This window comes from Tachysurus fulvidraco, chromosome 10, assembly GCF_022655615.1.
Source record: "Tachysurus fulvidraco isolate hzauxx_2018 chromosome 10, HZAU_PFXX_2.0, whole genome shotgun sequence".
Classification (NCBI taxonomy): domain Eukaryota; kingdom Metazoa; phylum Chordata; class Actinopteri; order Siluriformes; family Bagridae; genus Tachysurus; species Tachysurus fulvidraco.
In genome coordinates this window covers 14701062-14723277 of record NC_062527.1, presented here as the reverse complement: position 1 = coordinate 14723277, position 22216 = coordinate 14701062, and the positions used below count along the sequence as shown (strand labels likewise).

The 22216-nt window shown below is 38.6% G+C and overlaps 1 protein-coding gene across 22 annotated transcripts in view; it reads left to right on the top strand.

The window, feature by feature from the left end:
- LOC113660124 (protocadherin alpha-C2-like) overlaps window positions 1-22216 on the top strand; it is a 129488-nt gene that overhangs the window by 92898 nt on the left and 14374 nt on the right. The window contains exon 2 of one of the 22 annotated variants that reach the window (XM_047819684.1): window positions 18109-18461. The exons of 18 other annotated variants lie outside the window; for them this stretch is intronic. In XM_047819684.1, coding sequence (XP_047675640.1) covers window positions 18109-18228 — 120 coding nt within the window. In that variant the 3' untranslated portion in view covers window positions 18229-18461. Of the gene's footprint in view, window positions 1-460; window positions 2977-8345; window positions 10847-18108; window positions 21041-22216 lie in introns of those variants that run through there. 3 more of the 22 variants (XM_027173415.2, XM_027173420.2, XM_027173414.2) reach the window with 3 other exon arrangements.

The following is a 22216-nucleotide window of genomic DNA, read 5'->3' as shown; positions in this document are numbered from 1 at the left end:
TCATATTTTTATTTTTATTTTTATTTGTTTTTATTTTTATTTGTATCTTATTTATTGCATCAAAAATAAATGCAGATTCAATGCTTAAATGCCAAAATCGACGTGTTGTTAACTTTCAGTTGAACTGGAATTGAATTGTCATGTTTGGAAACTGAAATTGTTATATGTATGGCCATTTTTGTCTCTTTATCCATCTTGCGGTTACATGTGGCTGGCAGAACTATATTTTATAAAGGTCAAACTTTCACCATGTGAAGGGTTTCCTCTGGCTGCCACATATTCACCATATGTGTGACTCGTCCTGTAGATTAGAATATTTACATAGTCTTTATTATTATTAGTTAATTTTTGCGGGTTTTTTTCTGTGCTCTGTATTGGAACTATTTCTCCACGCGGTGTCTCTAGCCACCTGCAGTTGGACGGATAATTTTTGTCACGGAGGCTCCTCCTTTCAGTCTAGGTCCCTCCTCCACAGAGAGCGCTTTGTTCTGGATATGCGACGAGCTTGGATTATAGTTAAACTCTTCGTAATTTACATTCCGTAGCATTGCAGACCGTTGTTGCTTATGTTTTCCACAATTAGCTGTGATGTTTCGGATGATGGCCACACTGAAAGGATTTTGTGTAATTCTGGTATTTGGGGTTTCATTGTGCTGGTTACGGAGTATAGTAGACGGGCAGATTACATACGTTGTTTTGGAGGAAGCGAGCCCAGGAACAGAAATCGGAAATCTCGCAAAGGATTTAACCCTAAACGTGCAAGACCTTGGACATCGAGTATTTGAAATAATTCCGGGACCAAATAAAAGGTATTTTGCCGTTAATTTAAAAACGGGGATATTACATGTTAACGAAAGAATAGACCGAGAGGAGCTCTGCAACCGAGACGCAATATGTTCATTGGAACTAGAGGCAATAGTTAACTCTCCATTGAATATGTATCGGTTTGAAGTTACCGTCGTTGATATTAACGACAATACGCCAACGTTTCCGTTGTCTAAAACAGGACTGAATATTTCAGAATCAGCATTCCCTGGGGAGAGGTTTCCCTTGCCAAGTGCGTTTGATGCAGATGTGGGCAGTCATGCAGTAAAGAGTTACAAGCTAAGTAAAAATGAACACTTTTCTCTAGATGTCCAGAGCAATGGAGAGCTAAGTGTGTCTGCTGAATTAGTTTTAGAAAAAGCTTTTGACCGAGAGAAACAGTCTGTGCTTCAACTCATACTGACTGCATTAGATGGAGGACAACCTCCCAGATCCGGCACTTTGCAGATAGTTGTAAGTGTTGAGGATATCAACGATAATGTCCCAGTCTTTAGTAAGGCACTTTACAAAGCCAGTGTCATCGAAAACTCACCACAAGGTACATCCGTTATTTCGGTTCATGCTACTGATGCCGACGAGGGCAAAAACGGCGAGATCGTGTATTCGTTTATTAGGCAAAACATCGAAAAGCATTTAGACACATTTACGATTGACTCTGAAACTGGGCTGATCACAGTACAAGGTGTTGTCGATTTTGAGACACAAAATGCATATGAAATTCGTGTTCAGGCTAAAGATAAAGGAGAGAGATCACGAGCAGCATTATGTAAAGTTTTAGTGGAAATCGTTGACATTAACGATAATGTTCCAGAGATCTCCTTTAATTCTTTGGTTAACGTGATTAGAGAGGACGCTACCGCTGATACAATGGTTGGCTTGATATCACTTAAAGATAGCGATGCTGGAAAAAACGGTGCTGTAAATATTAAAATTCAGAATTCTGTACCGTTTAAAATACAGCACACTTACAAAAATAAATATTCTTTAGTAGTCGATGGCCCACTAGATAGAGAGAGTGTGTCTAAATATAACATAACTCTCAAAGCTACTGATGAAGGGACTCCACCTCTATCCAGCACTACTGTCATAACTGTACAGATTTCTGATGTGAATGATAACGCACCACGTTTTCAAGAGACAGTTATTAATGTGTACTTGAGAGAGAACAGTCCAGTAGGGGCTGTTATTTATACAGTATCTGCTTTTGATCCTGATGTTGGTGATAATGCTAGAATATCGTATTCATTGCAAGAAACCTCTAAAAACATTTATGTAAGCTCCATGGTAAACATAAACTCGGACAGTGGTGATATTTATAGTATGCAATCTTTCAATTATGAAGAATTAAAAACATTTCAGTTTAGAGTCCAGGCCACAGACTATGGTGTTCCAGCACTGAGGAGTAATGCCACTGTCAATGTTTTTATCTTGGATGAGAATGACAACAGTCCTGGGATTCTTGCTCCCTATTTTGAACATGGCTCTGGTCACACTGAGAACATTCCCTATTCTGCTGAAGTTGGCTACTTTGTGGCCAAGATCAGAGCTGTAGACTCAGATTCTGGATATAATGCACTGCTTTCTTATCACATCAATGAACCTAAAGGAAACAACCTTTTTCTAATTGGAACCAGCAGTGGAGAGATCAGGACTAGGAGGAGAATGAGTGACAATGACCTGAAAGCTCACCCACTGGTCATTTTGGTTTCTGATAATGGAGAGCCCTCACTCTCAACCACTGTGTCTGTTGATGTTGTGGTTGTTGAGAGCACAGATGAAAAAAAGACTCAATTCAAACATGTACCATTAAAGGAGGACAGCTTCTCAGATATAAACATATATTTGCTGATTGCCACTGTATCAGTTTCAGTTATATTTTTGTTGAGCTTGATCAGTTTAATAGCTGTCAAATGCTGCCGGACAGATGGCAGTTTTAGCAGATATGGTGCCCCCGTGATTACTACACATCCTGATGGAAGCTGGTCTTACTCCAAATCTATTCAGCAGCATGACGTATGTTTTAACTCGGACACACTGAAGAGTGACATAGTGGTTTTCCCTGCGCCATTTCCTCCTGCAGATGCTGAATTGATCAGTATAAATGGAGAAGATACTTGTAATAGGACACAAACACTCCCTAATAAAGAGAAGGTAAGATCTGTGAATATAGATCATTATGTAATGTTTTCAAACAATACTGATAACTTAAAACTCCATACAAAAAGTGAATGGTCTCCCAAAGTGCCTTGGGAAAACACCATGTGTAATCAATTCAGTTTGCAATGACAATGCTTTGCAATGGAGTCTGTATGTCATATCATATAATCACTGTTATTATATCCCTTTAATATACCTGTTGCCTGACACTGGAATTAGACTTGAATTTTTAAATGCACTTTTCTCCCTTTTCCTCTATTGGTGTAATATGTGACTTCCAGGACTACACATTTGACTATATTATATATCCTTTTCTTGTATCCTTTGTTGTAAGTTAGTGTTTCTGTTTGTTTTGAAACGTTTCTAGAAATTTACAAATAAGTGTTAGCTCTGTCCATGGTGCTGAAGTTTCCTGGCCTGCATTTTTCTATAGCCTTTAGAATAGAATTTATTTGTTTGTTTGTTTGTTTGTTTGTTTGTTTGTTTATGTTACCTTTCTTTATAGTGCTAATTTAAAAGTTCTGCATTGCTTAAAACAACTAAATGACAGCACTATAAACTGATAGCTTTCTAATAGATTACATATTCTTTCTTTCTTTCTTTCTTTCTTTCTTTTTTCTTTTATGTACTACTTAAATGCTTACCTACTTAATTTATAGGTTAAATCCAGCTTTCTTTACATTCTTTCTTCCATGATTTTCTCCTCAAAAATGTTATCAGCTTTTTGTTCTGGATATGCCATTGTACACAGCTGTAGTTTAATGCTTGCTTTCAACTGTATGGATTTAATCTCACCAGTCAATCTCACTTAGTGTTGATGTACAATGGCCTTGGAGGGGCAAATTGTGTATTGTTGGTACTGCCATTGGAAATATATTAGGGTTTAAACATTTATATCCAGGACTTTGAATGACATGCACCACACTTTGTTTTGGCAGACAATAAAAGGTACTTTTACCTTCAGAATTCATATAAGAATTATACTGAAGTGATGTTGTGGGTGTTGAGAGTACAAGTGACATAACGACTCAATCATTCAAACATGCATGACAGTTTCTCAGATTAAAACATATATATACTTAATGCTTTTGTGTCAGTTTTACTAACATTTTTTAATGAGTCTGAGCATTTAATAGCTGTAAAATGCTGCAGGGCAGACAGCAGTGCCTCAGTGATCACCACACATATTGATGTAAGCTGGCTTTCCCTGCACAATTTCCACCTACAGTTGTAGCGTTTATAATCATAAAAAGGCATCTACTAAGAGAAAGGGAAGAAATTCACAAATAAGCACCACATATATTTCATCACAGCTAAACCTTACTTAACTGTGTATGTCCACTGACTTTTATTGCATTAGGTGAGGCTTCATGAAGAGTCCTTGATTAATTGTCCCCATAACTACAACTACAAATCCAAAATGTGGCACCATTAACGTTGTGTTCACTGCTGTGTCTTGCTCCTGGAAAGGAGAAATCTTTTATGATAATATCAATGTGCTCTACAGTATGGGCAGTTGGTATTCTCTTGGTTTTCCCTAATTAAATCAGATTACAGAAAAGAAAAAATTCTGCAGCATTGCATGAGGTCTAGTAAGTGATAAGAATTACTTCATGGCTTGTGATTTTGCTGAATAACTGTGGAACATTTGGAGCATGTATAATTGTGACACTTATAGGTCTTGTGTTTATTTTTAGGCTGACAATCAATTTCTGTTCTCCATTTCTCTTTTCTGTCAGAGTACAGAGATGTGAGAAGTCCTCTCAGGTTCATCCCGAAGTACAATGTTTAATATTATTAAAGCCACTATTGTATTATTGGTGTTATAAGTGAGCAACAAAAGAATTTGCTATGTTATAGTTAATTGCTTATAGGCCAGTGCACTTGTTCTCCCAGTCACTCTTTATTTGTTGAGGAAGTCTTCGTGTGTGTGTGTGTGTGTGTGTGTGTGTGTGTGTGTGTGTGTGTGTGTGTGTGTGTGTGTGTGTGTGTGTGTGTGTGTGTGTGTGTGTAGTAATTTTTTCATTGAGGGGAAAAAAGCATAAAAATACATTCAAAATAACTATGGATATGATTAGCCTTGTTTGCAAGTGTTTATTCAGATAAAACGGAGAAAGGTGTACTAATTTGTACACTAAATGGGTTTTTTTTTTTTTTTAAATTATACATCAAACAACGATATAACGATAAGGATAGTAGTTGTCCACTTGATGTCACTGGCCTTCTACCATACGTTGTTTCGTGTTTTTCTGTGCTCCGCCTTTCTCGAGGCAGGGCAATCTCTCTGCTGCCCAGACGGCTTTGTTTAGAATACGCCATTGTGCGTAACTGCTATTTAAACGCGGACAAGATACACTTTCGCAACTACTGGAATGGATTTTTGCATTTTTCTTGACAGAGCTATTGTATTTCCGTAAAATGGCTGCATCCGCGGGTCAAATATTTCAGTCATGGATATGTTATTCTCTCCTGCTTAATTTCTGGGGATTTGTGAATGGACAGATTGCCTATAACATTGCGGAAGAAACAGCCCCAGGTACACCAGTCGGAAATTTGGCAAAGGATTTAAATATAAACGTTCAAGATCTTGAAATCCGAGGATTCCACATTGTTAACGAAGCTTATAGCAGGTATTTTGATCTTAACCGGAAGACTGGTATTATTAGTGTTAAAGAAATACTTAATAGAGAAGAGCTTTGCGAACGCAACATACACTGTTCTATAGCGCTAGAAGCTGTCGCTCAGTCGCCGCTGAATATATATAGGTTTGAGGTGAACGTTTTAGATATTAACGACAACTCGCCAGTATTTCGGCAGACAGAATGGATGTTAAATATTTCAGAGCTTGCTGCTCCCGGGGAGAGATTTGCGTTACCGAGCGCATATGATGCAGATGTAGGAAGCAATTCGGTAAAGAGCTACAAACTGAGCCAAAATGAACACTTTTCCCTAGATGTACATAGCGGAGAGCAGAGTGTATCGGTTGAATTAGTACTGCAAAAAGCTTTAGACAGAGAGAAACAGCCTGCGATCCACATCACACTGACTGCTGTCGATGGAGGAAAACCTCACAGATCTGGAACGATTCTGGTTATTATAAATGTGGTAGATGTTAATGATAATGTTCCTGTTTTCAGTAGATCACTGTATAAAGCCCAGGTTAACGAAAATGCCTCACCAGGTACGCCCGTAATTACTGTGCATGCCAGTGATTTGGATGAAGGATTTAACGGAGAAATTACATATACGTTTGTTAACCACGACAGCGATAAAAATCTTAACGCATTTTCAATTAATACAGAAACCGGCGAAATTGTAGTGACTGGTGATGTAGATTATGAAAAGAAAAATGCGGTTGAACTTCGGGTGCAGGCAAAGGACAAAGGTAATAATCCAAGAGCGGCAATGTGCAAGATTCTAGTAGAAATCATTGATATTAACGATAACGTTCCTGAAATATTTGTGACCTCATTAGTTGACATTATCAAGGAGGATACACCAGCTGACACAATGGTGGGAATGATAACTGTTATTGATAACGATGCAGGCAAAAACGGTCAGGTAACTCTCAAAATTATTGGCTCTGTCCCATTTAAGATTCAAAAGTCATATAAGAATTATTATACATTAGTTGTAAATGGACCTCTCGACAGAGAACGTGCTTCTCAGTATAATGTCACTATCACAGCAACTGATGAAGGGACTCCACCTCTATCCAGCATGAAAGTCGTTACTGTACATGTCTCTGATGTGAATGATAATGCGCCATGCTTTAATAAGCCCACTATTAATGTCTATGTAAAAGAGAACAGTCAGGTTGGATCTGTTATTTATACAGTATCTGCTTTCGACAGTGATGTTGCAGACAATGCTAGAGTATCATATTCATTAGTGGAAATCTCTAGAAATGTTCCGGTGGCATCCATGGTAAACATAAACCCTGACAGTGGAGATATTTACAGTTTGCAGTCATTTAACTATGAGGAAATAAAAACATTTCAATTTATAGCTCAGGCCACTGACTCTGGGGTTCCTCAATTGAGCAGTAACGTGACTGTGAATGTTTTTATCCTGGATGAAAATGACAACATTCCAGAGATTCTTGCTCCCTTTTCTGAGCATGGCTCTGGTCACACTGAGAATGTTCCCTATTCTGCTGAAGCAGGCTATTTTGTGGCCAAGATCAGAGCTGTAGACTCAGATTCTGGATATAATGCGCTGCTTTCTTATCACATCTCTGAACCAAAAGGAAACAACCTCTTTCGGATTGGAACCAGCAGCGGAGAGATCAGGACTAAGAGGAGAATGAGTGACAATGATCTGAAAACTCACCCACTGGTCATTTTGGTTTCTGATAATGGAGAGCCCTCACTATCAGCCACTGTGTCTGTTGATGTTGTGGTTGGTGAAAGCATAGTTGACTTAAATACTCAATTCAAACATGCCCCAATAAAGGAGGACAGTTTCTCAGATTTAAACATGTATTTGCTGATTGCCATTGTGTCAGTTTCAGTGATATTTTTACTGAGTATTTTCAGTTTAATAGCTATAAAATGCTGCATGACAAACGGCAGATACAGTGCACCTGTGATCACCACACATCCTGATGGAAGCTGGTCTTACTCCAAATCTACTCAGCAGTATGATGTGTGTTTTAGTTCTGATACACTGAAAAGTGATGTAGTGGTATTCCCTGCCCAATATCCACCTGCAGATGCTGAATTGATCAGTATAAATGGAGGAGACACGTTCGATCAAACACAAACACTCCCTAATAAAGAGAAGGTAAGATCCTGTGGATCTCAGGTCTTCTCATAATTTCAAGTTTACTAAGAAAGCTGAATATTACTATGAACTATTGTCTTATGTTTATCTCATTTTTACTGCTGCATTGCTCTACTCATAGATACTCATGTGCAATTTGCTAAGCTAATGTATATTTACAGTCAACAATAATATTATTCTTAATATTTTTATAGTTTTTTGTTTGTTTTCAAAGGCAGTTAAGTTTATAAGTTTTTTTTCATGTTGGCTTTAAAAATCATCTTTGTTGCGTCTTTGTTGCTATTGGAATACGTTAGCTTTTTGCACGTAATTATTTCTTCTGTTATATATATATATATATATATATATATATATATATATATATATATATATATATATATATATATATATATATATTCTTTTAATGAGGAAAAAAACATAAAAATACAAGTGTTCGCAAGTGTTTATTTAGCTAAAAAATACTAAAAGGGGGTACTAATGTAGGGTTATTGTTTTTTTTTAATAAAACATTTTGATAACACCTCTTGGTGTCGCTTTGAATCGCCGCACTATCGGTTTTGGCGCCTCCTCGGCTTTACACTGCTCATCCGCTTTGTTCCTCAGACATGAAAATGGATCGTACCACGTACCAAGAGATCTTTCACATGGGCAATGCTAAAGGATTTTGTCTGATTAACATTTCAATTATAAGTTTTTAGTCACTGGATCTCACAATATGGATAACAGGACGGACCTCTCCTTCATTCTTACTGTTGTGATTTTAATAACAATATCGGACCTCGCTGTTGCTCAGATTGCTTATTCGGTATCCGAGGAGGTGAATACGGGGACGTTTGTTGGAAATTTAGCAAAGGATCTCGGCCTAAACATTGAAGAATTGGAATCACGCATGTTTCACATCGTTTCTACGTCTGGGAAGAAGTATTTTGAGATTAATCTGAAAAATGGGGCATTGTTTGTCAACGAGAGACTGGACAGAGAGGCGCTTTGCTCTGCTTCCCTACAATGTTCCGTGCTTTTGGAAGCTGTTGTTAACAATCCGTTGAATTTGTTTCGCATCGAGGTGAACGTATTGGACGTGAATGACAATGCACCATTGTTTCGTGTTCAATCAAAGCATTTCAATATATCCGAGCTTGCTGTTGTTGGAGACAGATTTCAGCTGCCGAGAGCTTTAGACCCTGATGTGGGTAGTAACTCGATAAAGAGCTACAAGCTGAGCCAAAGTGAGCATTTTTCTCTGGATGTACAAACTAGTGAACAGAGTGTGTCTGCTGAATTAGTATTACAGAAAGCTTTAGATCGTGAGAAACAGCCTATAATTCTTCTCATTCTGACTGCGGTTGATGGAGGAAAACCTCCCAAGACGGGAACATTGCAGATAGTGGTGAATGTGCAAGATGTTAACGACAACGCCCCGGTATTCAGCAAAACTCTTTATAAGATTCGCGTTGTAGAAAATGCTTCAATTGGAACAGCTGTGATTAATCTGAACGCGACAGATGCAGACGAGGGAGTAAATGGCCAAATAGTTTATTCTTTGGTTAATCAAGATAGCGACGAAAATAACGTTGGCATTTTCAGCATTGACTCCGTTTCGGGAGAGATTACAGTACGGGGCACGGTCGATTTTGAGACACAAAATGCGTATGAAATCAACGCACAGGCTAAGGACAAGGGACTGACTCCTCGATCAGCACATTGTAAAGTATTAATTCAGGTTGTAGATATAAACGATAATGCTCCGGAAATCTCGCTGACATCCCAGATAAATGTTGTCACGGAAAATGCGAAAAGAGGTACAGCCGTTGCTTTAATAGCTATATCTGATAAAGATTCCGGGAAGAATGGTAATGCGCATGGAAGTTTAGTTGGCGAAGTTCCGTTTAAACTGCAGTCTTCTTACAAGAATTATTATTCTCTTGTGGTAGACGGGCCTATAGACAGAGAATCTAAAGCTGAGTATAATGTCGCTATTATAGCGATAGACGACGGAAGCCCATCTCTCTCTAGTACTCGAGTTTTTACAATTCAAGTGTCAGATATAAATGACAATGCGCCACACTTTACAGATCAAGTAGTTAATGTTTATGTAACAGAAAATGGCCCAAAAGGGCAGATTATTCACACTCTCTCAGCTAATGATCCAGATTTAAATGAGAATTCAAAAATAACTTATGCAATATTAGACTCACAAAATGTATCACATGTATTTTCTGCTGTCACTATAAATGGAGATAATGGGGAGATACACACTTTGAAGTCTTTTAACTATGAGGAAACAAAAACATTTCAGTTTAAAGTTCAGGCAACAGACTCTGGTGTTCCTCCACTGAGCAGTAACGTGACTGTGAATGTTTTTATTCTGGATGAGAATGACAACAGTCCAAGTATTCTCGCTCCCTTTTCTGAGCATGGCTCTGTTCACTCTGAAAATGTTCCCTATTCTGCTGAAGCAGGCTACTTTGTGACCAAGATCAGAGCGCTAGACTCGGATTCTGGATATAATGCGCTGCTTTCTTATCACATCTCTGAACCAAAAGGAAACAACCTCTTCTGGATTGGAACCAGTAGCGGAGAGGTCAGGACTAAGAGGAGAATGAGTGACAATGACTTGAAAATTCACCCACTGGTCATTTTGGTTTCTGATAACGGAGAGCCCTCACTGTCAGCCACTGTGTCTGTTGATGTTGTGGTTATCGAGAGCACAGGTGACATAAAGACTCAATTCAAACATGCACCGATAAAGGAGGACAGTTTTTCAGATTTAAACATGTATTTGCTGATTGGCATTGTGTCAGTTTCAGTGATATTTTTACTGAGTATTTTCAGTTTAATAGCTATAAAATGCTGCATGACAAACGGCAGATACAGTGCACCTGTGATCACCACACATCCTGATGGAAGCTGGTCTTACTCCAAATCTACTCAGCAGTATGATGTGTGTTTTAGTTCTGATACACTGAAAAGTGATGTAGTGGTATTCCCTGCTCCATTTCCAAATGCAGATGCTGAACTGATAAGTATAAATGATGGGGATACATTTAACAGAACACAAACACTTCCTCATAATGAAAAGGTAAGATTCTTGTCCAAAATGGTTATTTGAGTATTTTTGGATTGTTTTATGTTTTTACCTTTCAATCAGGCTTATTCATGGGACCCTCGCTGACAGAGAAACATTCTAAACAATTTTTCACATATTTTCCTTTGTATAATGAATTTATATTCTTTGTAGAGTGTTTATTTACAAATCATTACAATTCATTTTCACACAATACTTCACAATACAAATGTCCTTTTTCTCAGTTTAAGTTTCTGTGGCTACTAACAGTGTGTTACTGTTAGATGTTTTTGCTGTCCATGGTTCTGAAAATTGTGCTATCCATTGCTCTCCACTTCTGGTGCTCTGAACCTCTAACTAAGCATTTTATTCTTGCACTTTTTCTTGGATTAATCTGTGGGATGTTTTGTAGAAACAATATACAATGATATAGCAGAATTTATATTGTTTGTATTTATTAGTTTCCTTGAACCTTTCACTTCCATTTTCTGACATTGCCTTTTTTTGTCCTTTTATCTCTACCTCCCACCGTCTTCCCCCCTCTCTCTCTCGCTCTCTCTCTTTCTCTGTATCTCTCTCTCTAGCCCTTATTGTTAGCCCCCATCCCCCTTATGCATTTTCTGTCTTCATTAGCCATTCTTCCCATTGATAAAATTATAATGTTGTCTTATACTGTGTGTATTTCAAAATTGTTGTTTGCACTGAAAAATGGAAAAAACCTTTTAAGTCAGACTTACATTTGCTGTGTCAATCAGTTTGCTGCAAGACTTCACACAAATAGAGAGAGAGAGCTTTCTGAGTCTTAGTTTGAGTACATGTTTTATGGATATAACAATGAATATAGAAAGCCTACCATACATCTTAAACTGGTGGAGATATATGCAAAATATGTCTTGATGATGTTTAATATAATTGATTTAGTTAATTAAATACTAAGCAAAATATTTTATATTTTGCAAATATTTAAACTGCCAACCTGACCACCTTTCATGACCGTATTTTGCCCTGTGTTCATTGTGCACACTGCAGGGTTTATTTATGTAGCTCACATCTATGTTGCACAGCATAAATCATGCATATGTTTTCACAGGCTACTGTCCCTTTCAGTAAATCCTTAAAAAGGCACAGCTGGAGAGTTTCATGTGTCAACAGAGCTTATAGGATTCATTGTGCTGCAGCAAATTTCTTTAATTGTCAATGGCCATCTTGCATTGTTGATTATTGTTGTTATGTCAGTAAACACATGTCTTTATATATATATATATATATATATATATATATATATATATATATATATATATATATATATATATATATATATATATATATATATACGGGAGATGGTAGAAGGGAAGATATGAAGCAAAAGATGTTGAAAGATACACAATACAGGGAGGGACACATAAATAAGAGAATGAGATGGGGTGAAAGATGGAGTAAGGTAGATAAAGGAAGAAAGCAAGGCTGGGGGAAGGGCCGGTAATTTTCCTTACAGCTCTGCAACAGCAGGGGTTCTTGGCAAGCAAGCTGAGCTCATAGCTCTGACATCATCAATTTTCAACCACACCTAAACACTGCCTTCTATTCCAAACAGTTAGGGGACTCATTTAATGTATTATAATCCATGCATTGTTTACTTCTGTTACTATGGTACTATGTACAATGAAATTTGTCTTGTTTCTTTCCAGCTTGTCTGTACTGGCAATGTTAAAATAGTAATTTCACAAAAAATACAGTGTGTACAGTAAGTATTTTAATTATGCATAAAAAGTATGCATCAAACCTAGAGTCAGATGGCTTGTTCCATGGACAAATAGAAAAAAGTATGGAAAAAAGTGTGTAATTAATAGACAATAGACAAATAGACAAATGTGACCAAATCATATATGAGTAGTAATTAGCATGTTCAGTGAAAATAAAATGAAAACAAATTGTTAAAATGTTTAATTAAGTTGAAACAAAGAAACACAATGTGCTTATATTTATATCACTTAACATTCTGTCACCTTGAGGTTGTCATGGCAACTTGGCTCTGTTTCCTACCAGCAAGCTAGTGCCGCATTTTGCCTACGCCCTCTGAGAGCGAGAGAGAGAGAGAGAGAGAGAGAGAGAGAGAGAGAGAGAGAGAGAGAGAGAGAGAGAGAGAGAGAGAGAGAGAGAGAGAAGTGGGGGTGGAGAGGGATGGGCAAGGAGACAGAATAATGATAACAAAATATAGACACTAAGTTTTGAGGAAAATATGAGAAGACAGCACAAACAACATATTCAGGTATGAGTCTGCTTGTTCACACATGGGAAGTCTAACAGAGAATAGATAGAAGGAAAATAATGAAATACAAATGTTATGTTAAATGAAATAAAGTCACAAAATGAATGCACTGTTGAAATTTGAAAGAATGAGTATTGTGGCAAATTGGATTCTGATTAAAATGACAAATTCTTAATCTTAATTCTCAAAGAAGAGCAGGAGGGAAAAAGAGGGAAAAAGAGGAGGGAAACAGAGAGTTAGTGAGGAACTGGCAGCTGGTAGAAGTTACTGCATTGTTTCTTTGGTTTTGTCTGTGACACAGAAACAACAAACAATGAAGGGGTCTTGCATTACATGTGTAACAGGGCTGAAGGATCCCCGATCTTTCTGATAACTTTGTTCCTATAGACCTAATTTAAAGTCCAGTATTAAAACCACATACTTTCACTCTTGTTTACTTTCTCTTCTACACCTTTATGTGATTTATTTCCATATTAATTGTAATACATATTATTAAATAAAAAATGTAAATTATTAGGATTACACTGTTTATTTTATTTTTTTTAGATATAGCAATATCTTTGCATCTTATAAACACCCTGTCTGTATTTCAGACACTCTTTTTAGGCATTATACAAAACATTTGGATTATTAAGGGAATTATTTTTTTTAATTAACCTTTTTTTAGTTTGTTTTCTCAAGGCTGATTTTTTCACTAACCTTTCAAGACCAGTGTAAATACTGTATATTCTATAGTATATGTCCAGAAATAATGGAATGAACACTTAATATAATAGCAGCAGTTACATATGGTATTCTAATGAATTGAGCAAAACAGACAGGATGGAAATCTGAAATGAGCAGACAACTAGACAGTAGCAGTTGGCATATAAAACGTGGATAAGGAGTGTTTCCTACACCTGGATCCTTCTTAATTTTTTCTATGTCTCACATTCTTACCCTTCTCTCTGTTTTGTGCTTGGGGTTGTGTGCATTCTCTTGCGCTACACTTTTTGCTGTAGTTCCATTCTGTACCCACAGAGGGCTGACTATAACCACATTGCATCTAGTTCTCCATCAGCTGACTGAGCAAAAGTGAGTTTTCAGGTAGTAAAACCAGTTAATTTGTCCTTGGGGCTTCAGTTGTCTATGGACTAATTTGTCTATTTGTCTAATAAGAACTGAAACCATTGTATGTGTGTGTGGGGGGGGGGGTTTGAGAGAATGTTGCTTTGCTGATAGAATGGTTGTACTCAGCCCTCTGTGGATACTGTTTTATACTACATGAGCTAGGACTTAGCAAGAAACCAGGATTACACAATCAGGAGAACATTAAATAATAAAAAGGTATAGAGGATAATGCAAAAGGCCCATCCAACCAGTATAAAAGGAGTAATGGAGAGGAATGAATGAACAGATGGACAGGCAGAGGGACAGATGAATGGACAAAAAATGTAGAACAATTATTTTATAAATGAATACAAGTATATTATTCTGTTTATTGTATCCATTTCATTTAACAATTTTTACACTGGTTGTGTAGTAGATTTGTGGTGATGTCACCGCCCTCAGTCTATGGATGTGAATGGTGTGCTAAATGTGTTGAGGTCATCTCTTATAGCCAGCAGTAATATGATAATGGGAAGTTCAGTCTTTTACAGTCTAGTGAACAGACACACACAAAAATTACATAGACACAATGTGGGCTAACTTACAGACCTTCGAAGTAATGAATGACTTTTTAAAGACAGCCAATTAAAGTGCAGTAATGAGGAATGTTAATATTTCAAAGGTATGCATTATAAATGATGAGATCAGTAATTCATTACAAACCGCTGCACTTAAATCTAGGCACTAACCTCCATCAATCTATCTATCCATCCAGGGCAGCCATTTTGAGCTATTGGTGTTTTTAGCTATTCCTGTGTAAGGATGGTGGTTGGTTAGATAAAAGTTTCTGTTAAGATCCAGGACTTCTAACAAGTGCATCAGGGTTAAGAAAGGTGTCAGGCCAATGTTGGATCTGTTCATTAGTATTCCTCAGGGTATTTTTGATAATATTAAACATTTAACCTCATATTGTACAACTATGACACCATTTGTTTGACTTTGCAGAATAAGGATTTGCTGCAAAGTCCTCACGCTAATCAGTCCTCATTTGACTTGCAATATAGAGAAGTACAGTATGTGGTGTGGGGGGGCACGGTGGCTTAGTGGTTAGCACGTTCGCCTCACACCTCCAGGTTTGTGGGTTCGATTCCCGCCTCCGCCTTGTGTGTGTGGAGTTTGCATGTTCTCCCCGTGCCTCGAGGGTTTCCTCCGGGGACTCCGGTTTCCTCCCCCAGTCCAAAGACATGCATGGTACAGTAGGTTGATTGGCATCTCTGGAAAATTGTCCGTAGTGTGTGAGTGAATAAGAGTGTGTGTGCCCTGCAATGGGTTGGCATTCCATCCAGGGTGTATCCTGCCTTGATGCTCGATGACGCCTGAGATAGGCACAGACCCCCCGTGACCCGAGAAGTTCGGATAAGTAGTAGAAAATTAATGAATGAATGTGGTGTGTGCAAGCACACATCATTTAGTATTCTCATTTCCTCCACAAAAAGGGAGTTTCCCCCTCATGGAATAATGGGAAATGTGATGCCCTGAAACCTGGAGATTCACAAAGCATAACAAATGTCACTTCTCACTGGTCCACATTGCAGCTTCTGTCTAGCTCAGGCTAGGTGGATGTGTGTCCCAGGGCATCTTTTATAAACTAACTTGAATTTATCAAAAACAACTATTATTCTCAAAAGAGATGTGTAAGTATGTACATTATATGATAGTAGTCTGTAATTAAATCATTAGCTTTGCATATATAATCTATTTGCAAAAAAGAATCAAATAAAATTTTTAAAGAATGGAAAGTTCGAACATTTTTTTTTCTAAAAACAGATACTTTTTGTCTACATATGTCCACATGGCTCACAGGCATCTTTCAAGGTGGAGATTAACAGAGATAAATCTCTAGATATGAAAAAGGTTTATTCTAAAAGGTACAGAAAGAAAGCAAAAGTTTATCTTCAATATAAAATCCTTAGTACCACAATACAGTTTTTGTGTATGTGTATGCATATGTACTCTTGAGGGGATAGATCCAGAAACAACACTTAAAGGCTAGGGGCTCAAAAATCCTGTGATGTGTGTAATTGATGTGATTACGGGTCTTTTTCATTTTCCATCTCAAATTGGTGTAAACAAATGACAGGTCCCGCTGGGACAATCTGCTAAATGTCAGCTTTGCTGTTTTACTAAAATACAAATCAGTTACAAATCTACTCTTTAGTATAATAAGCAGGCATATCATTATCATTATTTTCATTATAGACATAAAATCTGATTTACTCATAAACCTGTACTGTTGTGACAAAGCGAGTATGCATGATGTTATTATGAGGAGACTAACCGAACAACCCACTCCTCACCTGGGCTACAGCACTGAAATGTGGCTCCAGTATAAATAATATAGTTTTCTGTCTGAATTAGTGCAGCAAATTGAGTTTGGGATTGTCATAGTTACAATGATACTCTGATAACTGAGAGAGAAAAGTACTTAAAAAGAGGCTTAATTTGGCCATCCTACAAAAAAGGACCAACCAAACAGGGACAGACAGACAGACAGACAGACAGACAGACAGACAGACAGACAGACAGACAGACAGACAGACAGACAGACAGACAGACAGACAGACAGATAGATAGATAGATAGATAGATAGATAGATAGATAGATAGATAGATAGATAGATAGATAGATAGATAGATAGAGGTTGATTCACCCTGGCCATATATTATGAAATATATTACTATATATTTAAATATAAATTTAATAAATATTCATAGGTTTATTACTAGACAGAGTACATGAATACTGCCTGGTGCTATGACATTCCATGACACATGTGGCTGTTTCATTGTGCAGATAGATAGAAATGTACCATATAATGTGAACATCTCATTTTGTACTTCATATTACTCAATAATAACTTAAAAATCTCTATCAAAAATGGAATAAACTATGATAACAAATAGAACAGTATCCTGTTTCATAGTCTTATTACACTTTTCCATATTTATTTTAAAACATAATATAAACTACTGATTTCCCATCCCGGAATTTGCACCCAGTGTTCCAGATAAAACCATGACCAGGATGAAATGAATCCAAAGAACATTTTGAAATGTTTCTAATCTGTAATATAAAAATATATATGACCCACCAAAATTCCCAAATAAATTATGTTGATGAGTTGCAGGATGGATGGGTGATTCTTAGTAGTCTGTTCTGACATTCAAAGTAAGGAAGGCAAATGGAGCATCTTGCTGGTGACCTGGTTTGCAGCAGAACATAGACAGACCAGTTATGAACATAAAAGGGTTAATGAGGACACAGTCTCTTTTTACTGCTGGAATAAGGAAGAAGAGTAAATGGAATACTGCATGCTTTCAGAGATGCTGTGATCATAATGTTTTGTTATTTGAGCTGTCAGTCTGTAATTGACAGTTTTGAAAAAGCAATCAGAGATTTAAATTAATAGGGACACAAGAGATAAACTGTGCAATGGTGTAAAAAAGATATTAATATTGTTGCAGAATTTCTAAAAAGCTGTCTTATTTAACAGAATATTTTGGTAAGGGGACTGTTTTTTGTTTGTTTGTTTGTTTGTTTGTTTTTTTTAAATAAAGAAAGAAAGAAAAATCAGTGTATGCGAGATACAGCCAAGCGTCTCAGCTACATGCACAGAGGACACACAATGGAAAAAGGGCGGCGGCACTCTCTATGTGATTGAATTCATCGATGGTGGCGATGGGTTTTTATGAAGGCAATATAAAATGCAAATATTTTAACAAACGTCGATACAAATAGATTATTTTCTCATTTGTTTCGCAAATGGGAATATATGGGGCGCACTTTGGCTTTAAGCGATTTGTGGCTGTTATTTTTTTTTTATTATTATTTTTTTATTTTTTGTCTGTGTGTTTGATAGAGAGGGCGCAGCTCCCCCTCCCCCGCCTGTAGAGTGCAGCGAGCGCAAGGGAGGAGAGAGAAAGAAAGAGAGGGGAGAGGCTGCGGCCAACTGAGAAGAAACAATAACCAGCTTCGCTGAATATTGGGGAAAAATACAGGGTAAGGACAAAGAAGGGACCATGGACGGAGAAAGAAAATATCCGTTTAAAGTGGAAGCGGAGAGGAGATTCTGGTCCTCCTGCACATAGTCAAGGTAGAACCGACGGCTCTCCCTGATTTTTGATGCCGTTGCAGAAGCAAGCACACGCCGAGCTCGAAAGGCGGAAAACAGTTTTTAATCCGTCTGCAGATGCTGTGCCAGCAGTGAGATGGCTGTTGCGGGGCAATGCAGAAGCATAAATGATAGCATACGTCTTTGTTTTTATTTCGTCGTCGTTTTTGTACTGAGTGGCCTTACTAATGCACAAATTCGCTATAGCATTCCCGAGGAGCTGGAGTCCGGGTCTGTCGTCGGAGATCTCGTTCGAGATTTGGGATTGGACCTTGGAAAGCTCGCGGCTCGCCGGATCAAAATAAACTCGGACAACGCGCGGCGCTACTTCAACATTAACCACAAAACCGGTAAGCTTTCCGTCAGTGACAGGATCGACCGCGAGACTCTGTGTGAGTATAGCGGCAGCTGCCTTCTTAGCCTCGAAGTGGTATTAGAAAATCCATCCGAGACGCACAACGTGGAGGTCGAAATTTTGGATGCAAATGACAATGCGCCGCTTTTCCCCAGAGACGAGTATCAATTGGAGATCTCGGAGGCGGCACAGCCAGGCGCAAAGTTTCCTATCGAAGGCGCCCAGGACGCTGACGACGCTTCAAATTCTGTACGCCATTACCGCCTCTCGCCAAACGAACACCTTGCACTGGAATCAAACAAACCACCTGCCAGTGGAAAGCACATAGAACTCATTTTGAAAAAACCGTTTGACAGGGAGATGGTGCCATCTCATCAATTACTTCTCACTGCTTCTGACGGAGGCTCTCCCCCGCGCTCTGGCACAGCGAAAATCAACGTGCGCGTTTTGGACACCAATGACAACGTGCCAAAGTTTGATAGCTCGGTGTACAAAGTAAAATTGCGGGAGAATTCACCCCATGGTGCTCTGGTGATTAAACTGAATGCTACAGACCGGGATGAAGGCACAAATGGAGAAGTTTTTTATTCATTTAGTTCATACACACCCGAAAGGGTTCGGCAGATGTTTAGCATGGATTCAGACACTGGAGAGATTCGCGTCAGGAGTAACGTGGACTATGAGGAGACCAACAGTTATGAAATGTACATTCAGGCTATGGATAGAGGGCATGGGGCAGTCGCTGTGCACTGCAAAGTAGTTGTGGAGGTGTTGGATGTAAATGATAACCCACCTGAGATTGTACTCTCTACTCTATCCAGTCCAGTAAGGGAGGATGCTCGAGCAGACACTGGGGTGGCGCTGATTAGTGTTAATGACCGTGATTCTGGACAAAACAAACATGTCACCCTAGACATTATACCTCCTGACCTCCCATTTAAAATAAAATCATTTCGGAACCACTACACCATAGTCACAGCTGCCTTCCTGGATAGAGAGACAATACCATCATACAATGTTACAATAACAGCAGTTGATGGTGGAACCCCACCACTGTCCTCTTCAATGACTGTTCGTGTAGATGTGGCAGACGTTAATGACAACCCACCCCGTTTTGAGCAGACATCATACACTGTTTATGTTACAGAGAATAATGCTCCAAGTGCTCCTTTGTGTGAGGTAAAGGCCACAGATCCTGATGCCAATGAGAATGCACGTATCACATACACAGTCCTCAATGACAACAACCATGGGATCTCTGTGGGGTCATATGTGTCAGTCAAACCTGCCACAGGTGAGGTCTATGCCTTGCGCTCTTTTGACTTTGAGAAGTTGCGGGAGTTTCATTTCCAGGTAAAAGCTCAGGACAATGGTGTGCCACCACTGAGCCGAGTAGCAACAGTTTATGTTTATGTTATGGACTCCAATGACCACACACCATGGTTTGTCCACCCAGCAGCAAATGTTTCTCACATGGCTGAAACTATCCTTCGTAATGCTGAGGCAGGTATGCTGGTGACTCGCGTGTTGGCATGGGATGGTGATGCAGGGCAGAATGCTTGGCTACTCTACACACTTGAACATCCCCCTGAACTTGACCTGTTCAAGGTGCATGAGCACACAGGTGAGATCCGAACAACTCGTCGTGTTATAGAGGACAATTCTACAGTCTTCAGCCTCACAGTGCATGTGAAAGATCATGGACAGCCACCACGTTCTGCCTCTGCAACCATTAATGTTGCTATCATGGAGCTTCCTCCAAAAGTGGCTTCTGACCCTAAACGCATCATTAGACCCCATGGAACTCTTATTTTCTCCAGTGTTACATTATACCTCATTGTTGCCCTCACTGCCACCACTTTTGTATTTTTGGTCACTGTTTTTGTCCTTGCCATTGTGCGTTGCCATGCCTACTGCAGCCAACCTGATGCATGCTCCTGCTCACCTTGCTGTGGTGGATCCAAAAAGAAGACACCTAAAGAGGGTGGAGGAAATGGCGGTGGGAGTGGTGGTGGCAGTGGTGGTGGCAGTGGTGGAGCACCAAGTGGAGGTGGAGGAGGAAACCAGCAGCAACAAGCTGTGGCTCTACGAAGGGACCTTAAAGTAGAGCCACACTATATAGAGGTTCGTGGAAATGGATCTCTGACCAAAACCTACTGCTACAAGACCTGCCTTACTGCCACTTCAGGAAGTGACACATTCATGTTTTATAACATGGGACGACCTGTGAGTGGAACCTGGGGCTCCGGGGCAGAGAGATTCTTTACCAGTCAGAGCGGGCAGTTTGTGCGCAGGCTTAGTATGCCAGATGCCACCGCCATACAGGTGTGTGCTACATCCACATTTTTTCTGAGAGGCATTGATTTCACTGTCAGTGGTGTGTGGAATTGGCCTCATGCCATGTCATTGTCCTTCATGCCATGTGGGCTGAAATTACAGCAAAATTAATACAAGTATTAAAAATTTCAAATGAAATTCTAACATATCATGTGTATTACATATTCATACATATGTGATGTGGTTGTTGATGAATGTTCTGAAACTGTTTGTGCATTTGTCTGAATGATCTAGTATGTTTAATTATTCTTTAACGGTTTTCAACAATCCTTAAATATCATTTGTACTCTGTATTCCAGAAAAAAAAAGCCCTCTTAACCTTCTCATGCTTGTGCTTGCTTTCATTTCCACCCCCCCTTACTCGCTCTCGTTCTCTCTTGCTCTCTCTGTTTGCACTGCAGTGCAGTCTTCAGTAGCAGTACAGCAGGGTGTGTTATATTTAGAGGTGAGAAATGCAAGCAACACCCCAGATTCGCTGTTCTCACTCTCAACACTTCAAGTACCAATGTTGAAGCCACTGTTCCGGTCCATCTTCTTAAAGAAAATGTGTGACTGAATCTCTATGACTATGATTAGTCCTTAAACTTTATTGGCTGTCATCTTTATTAAATTACAAATGGGTTGATTGATGGTTGATGATTAGAATTAGATTAACATTATTAAATACATGATGATCAAATCTATGATAAAATACTCGGTATACTGTGGTATTTCATTCCGCCATTCTCAGTAACAACAATATTTATGTCTGCACAATGCTGCATTAGAGTTCATGGTCACTGTTAGTGATTTGGTCCTTCTTGATTACTTCTTACCTCAAACACTCCTACAGATGCTTTATAGAACTTTCCCTATCAGGATGTTCTTGCATAAAGGTAGTGTTGAGTTCACATTAACATAGTCAATAATTGAAAAGTAAATATAATTTTAAGTGTCCTGTTGCATCTGTTATATTTATTGAATTGGTATCTGCCTGTATACGAAGCCATAACAAGAAAGTGGTAGTTGGTAGGAAGAAGTAATTGTTGGTTGATGGCTGTCTCTTTCATTAAATGCCAGTCATGTTTGTTCTCTCTGTGTAATTAAGAGCTGATGATGTGTGGTTCCATGTTGCTACCAGCTGATTGGATCTTTTGCTTTGGAAATAGCAGGGGGGAAATGATG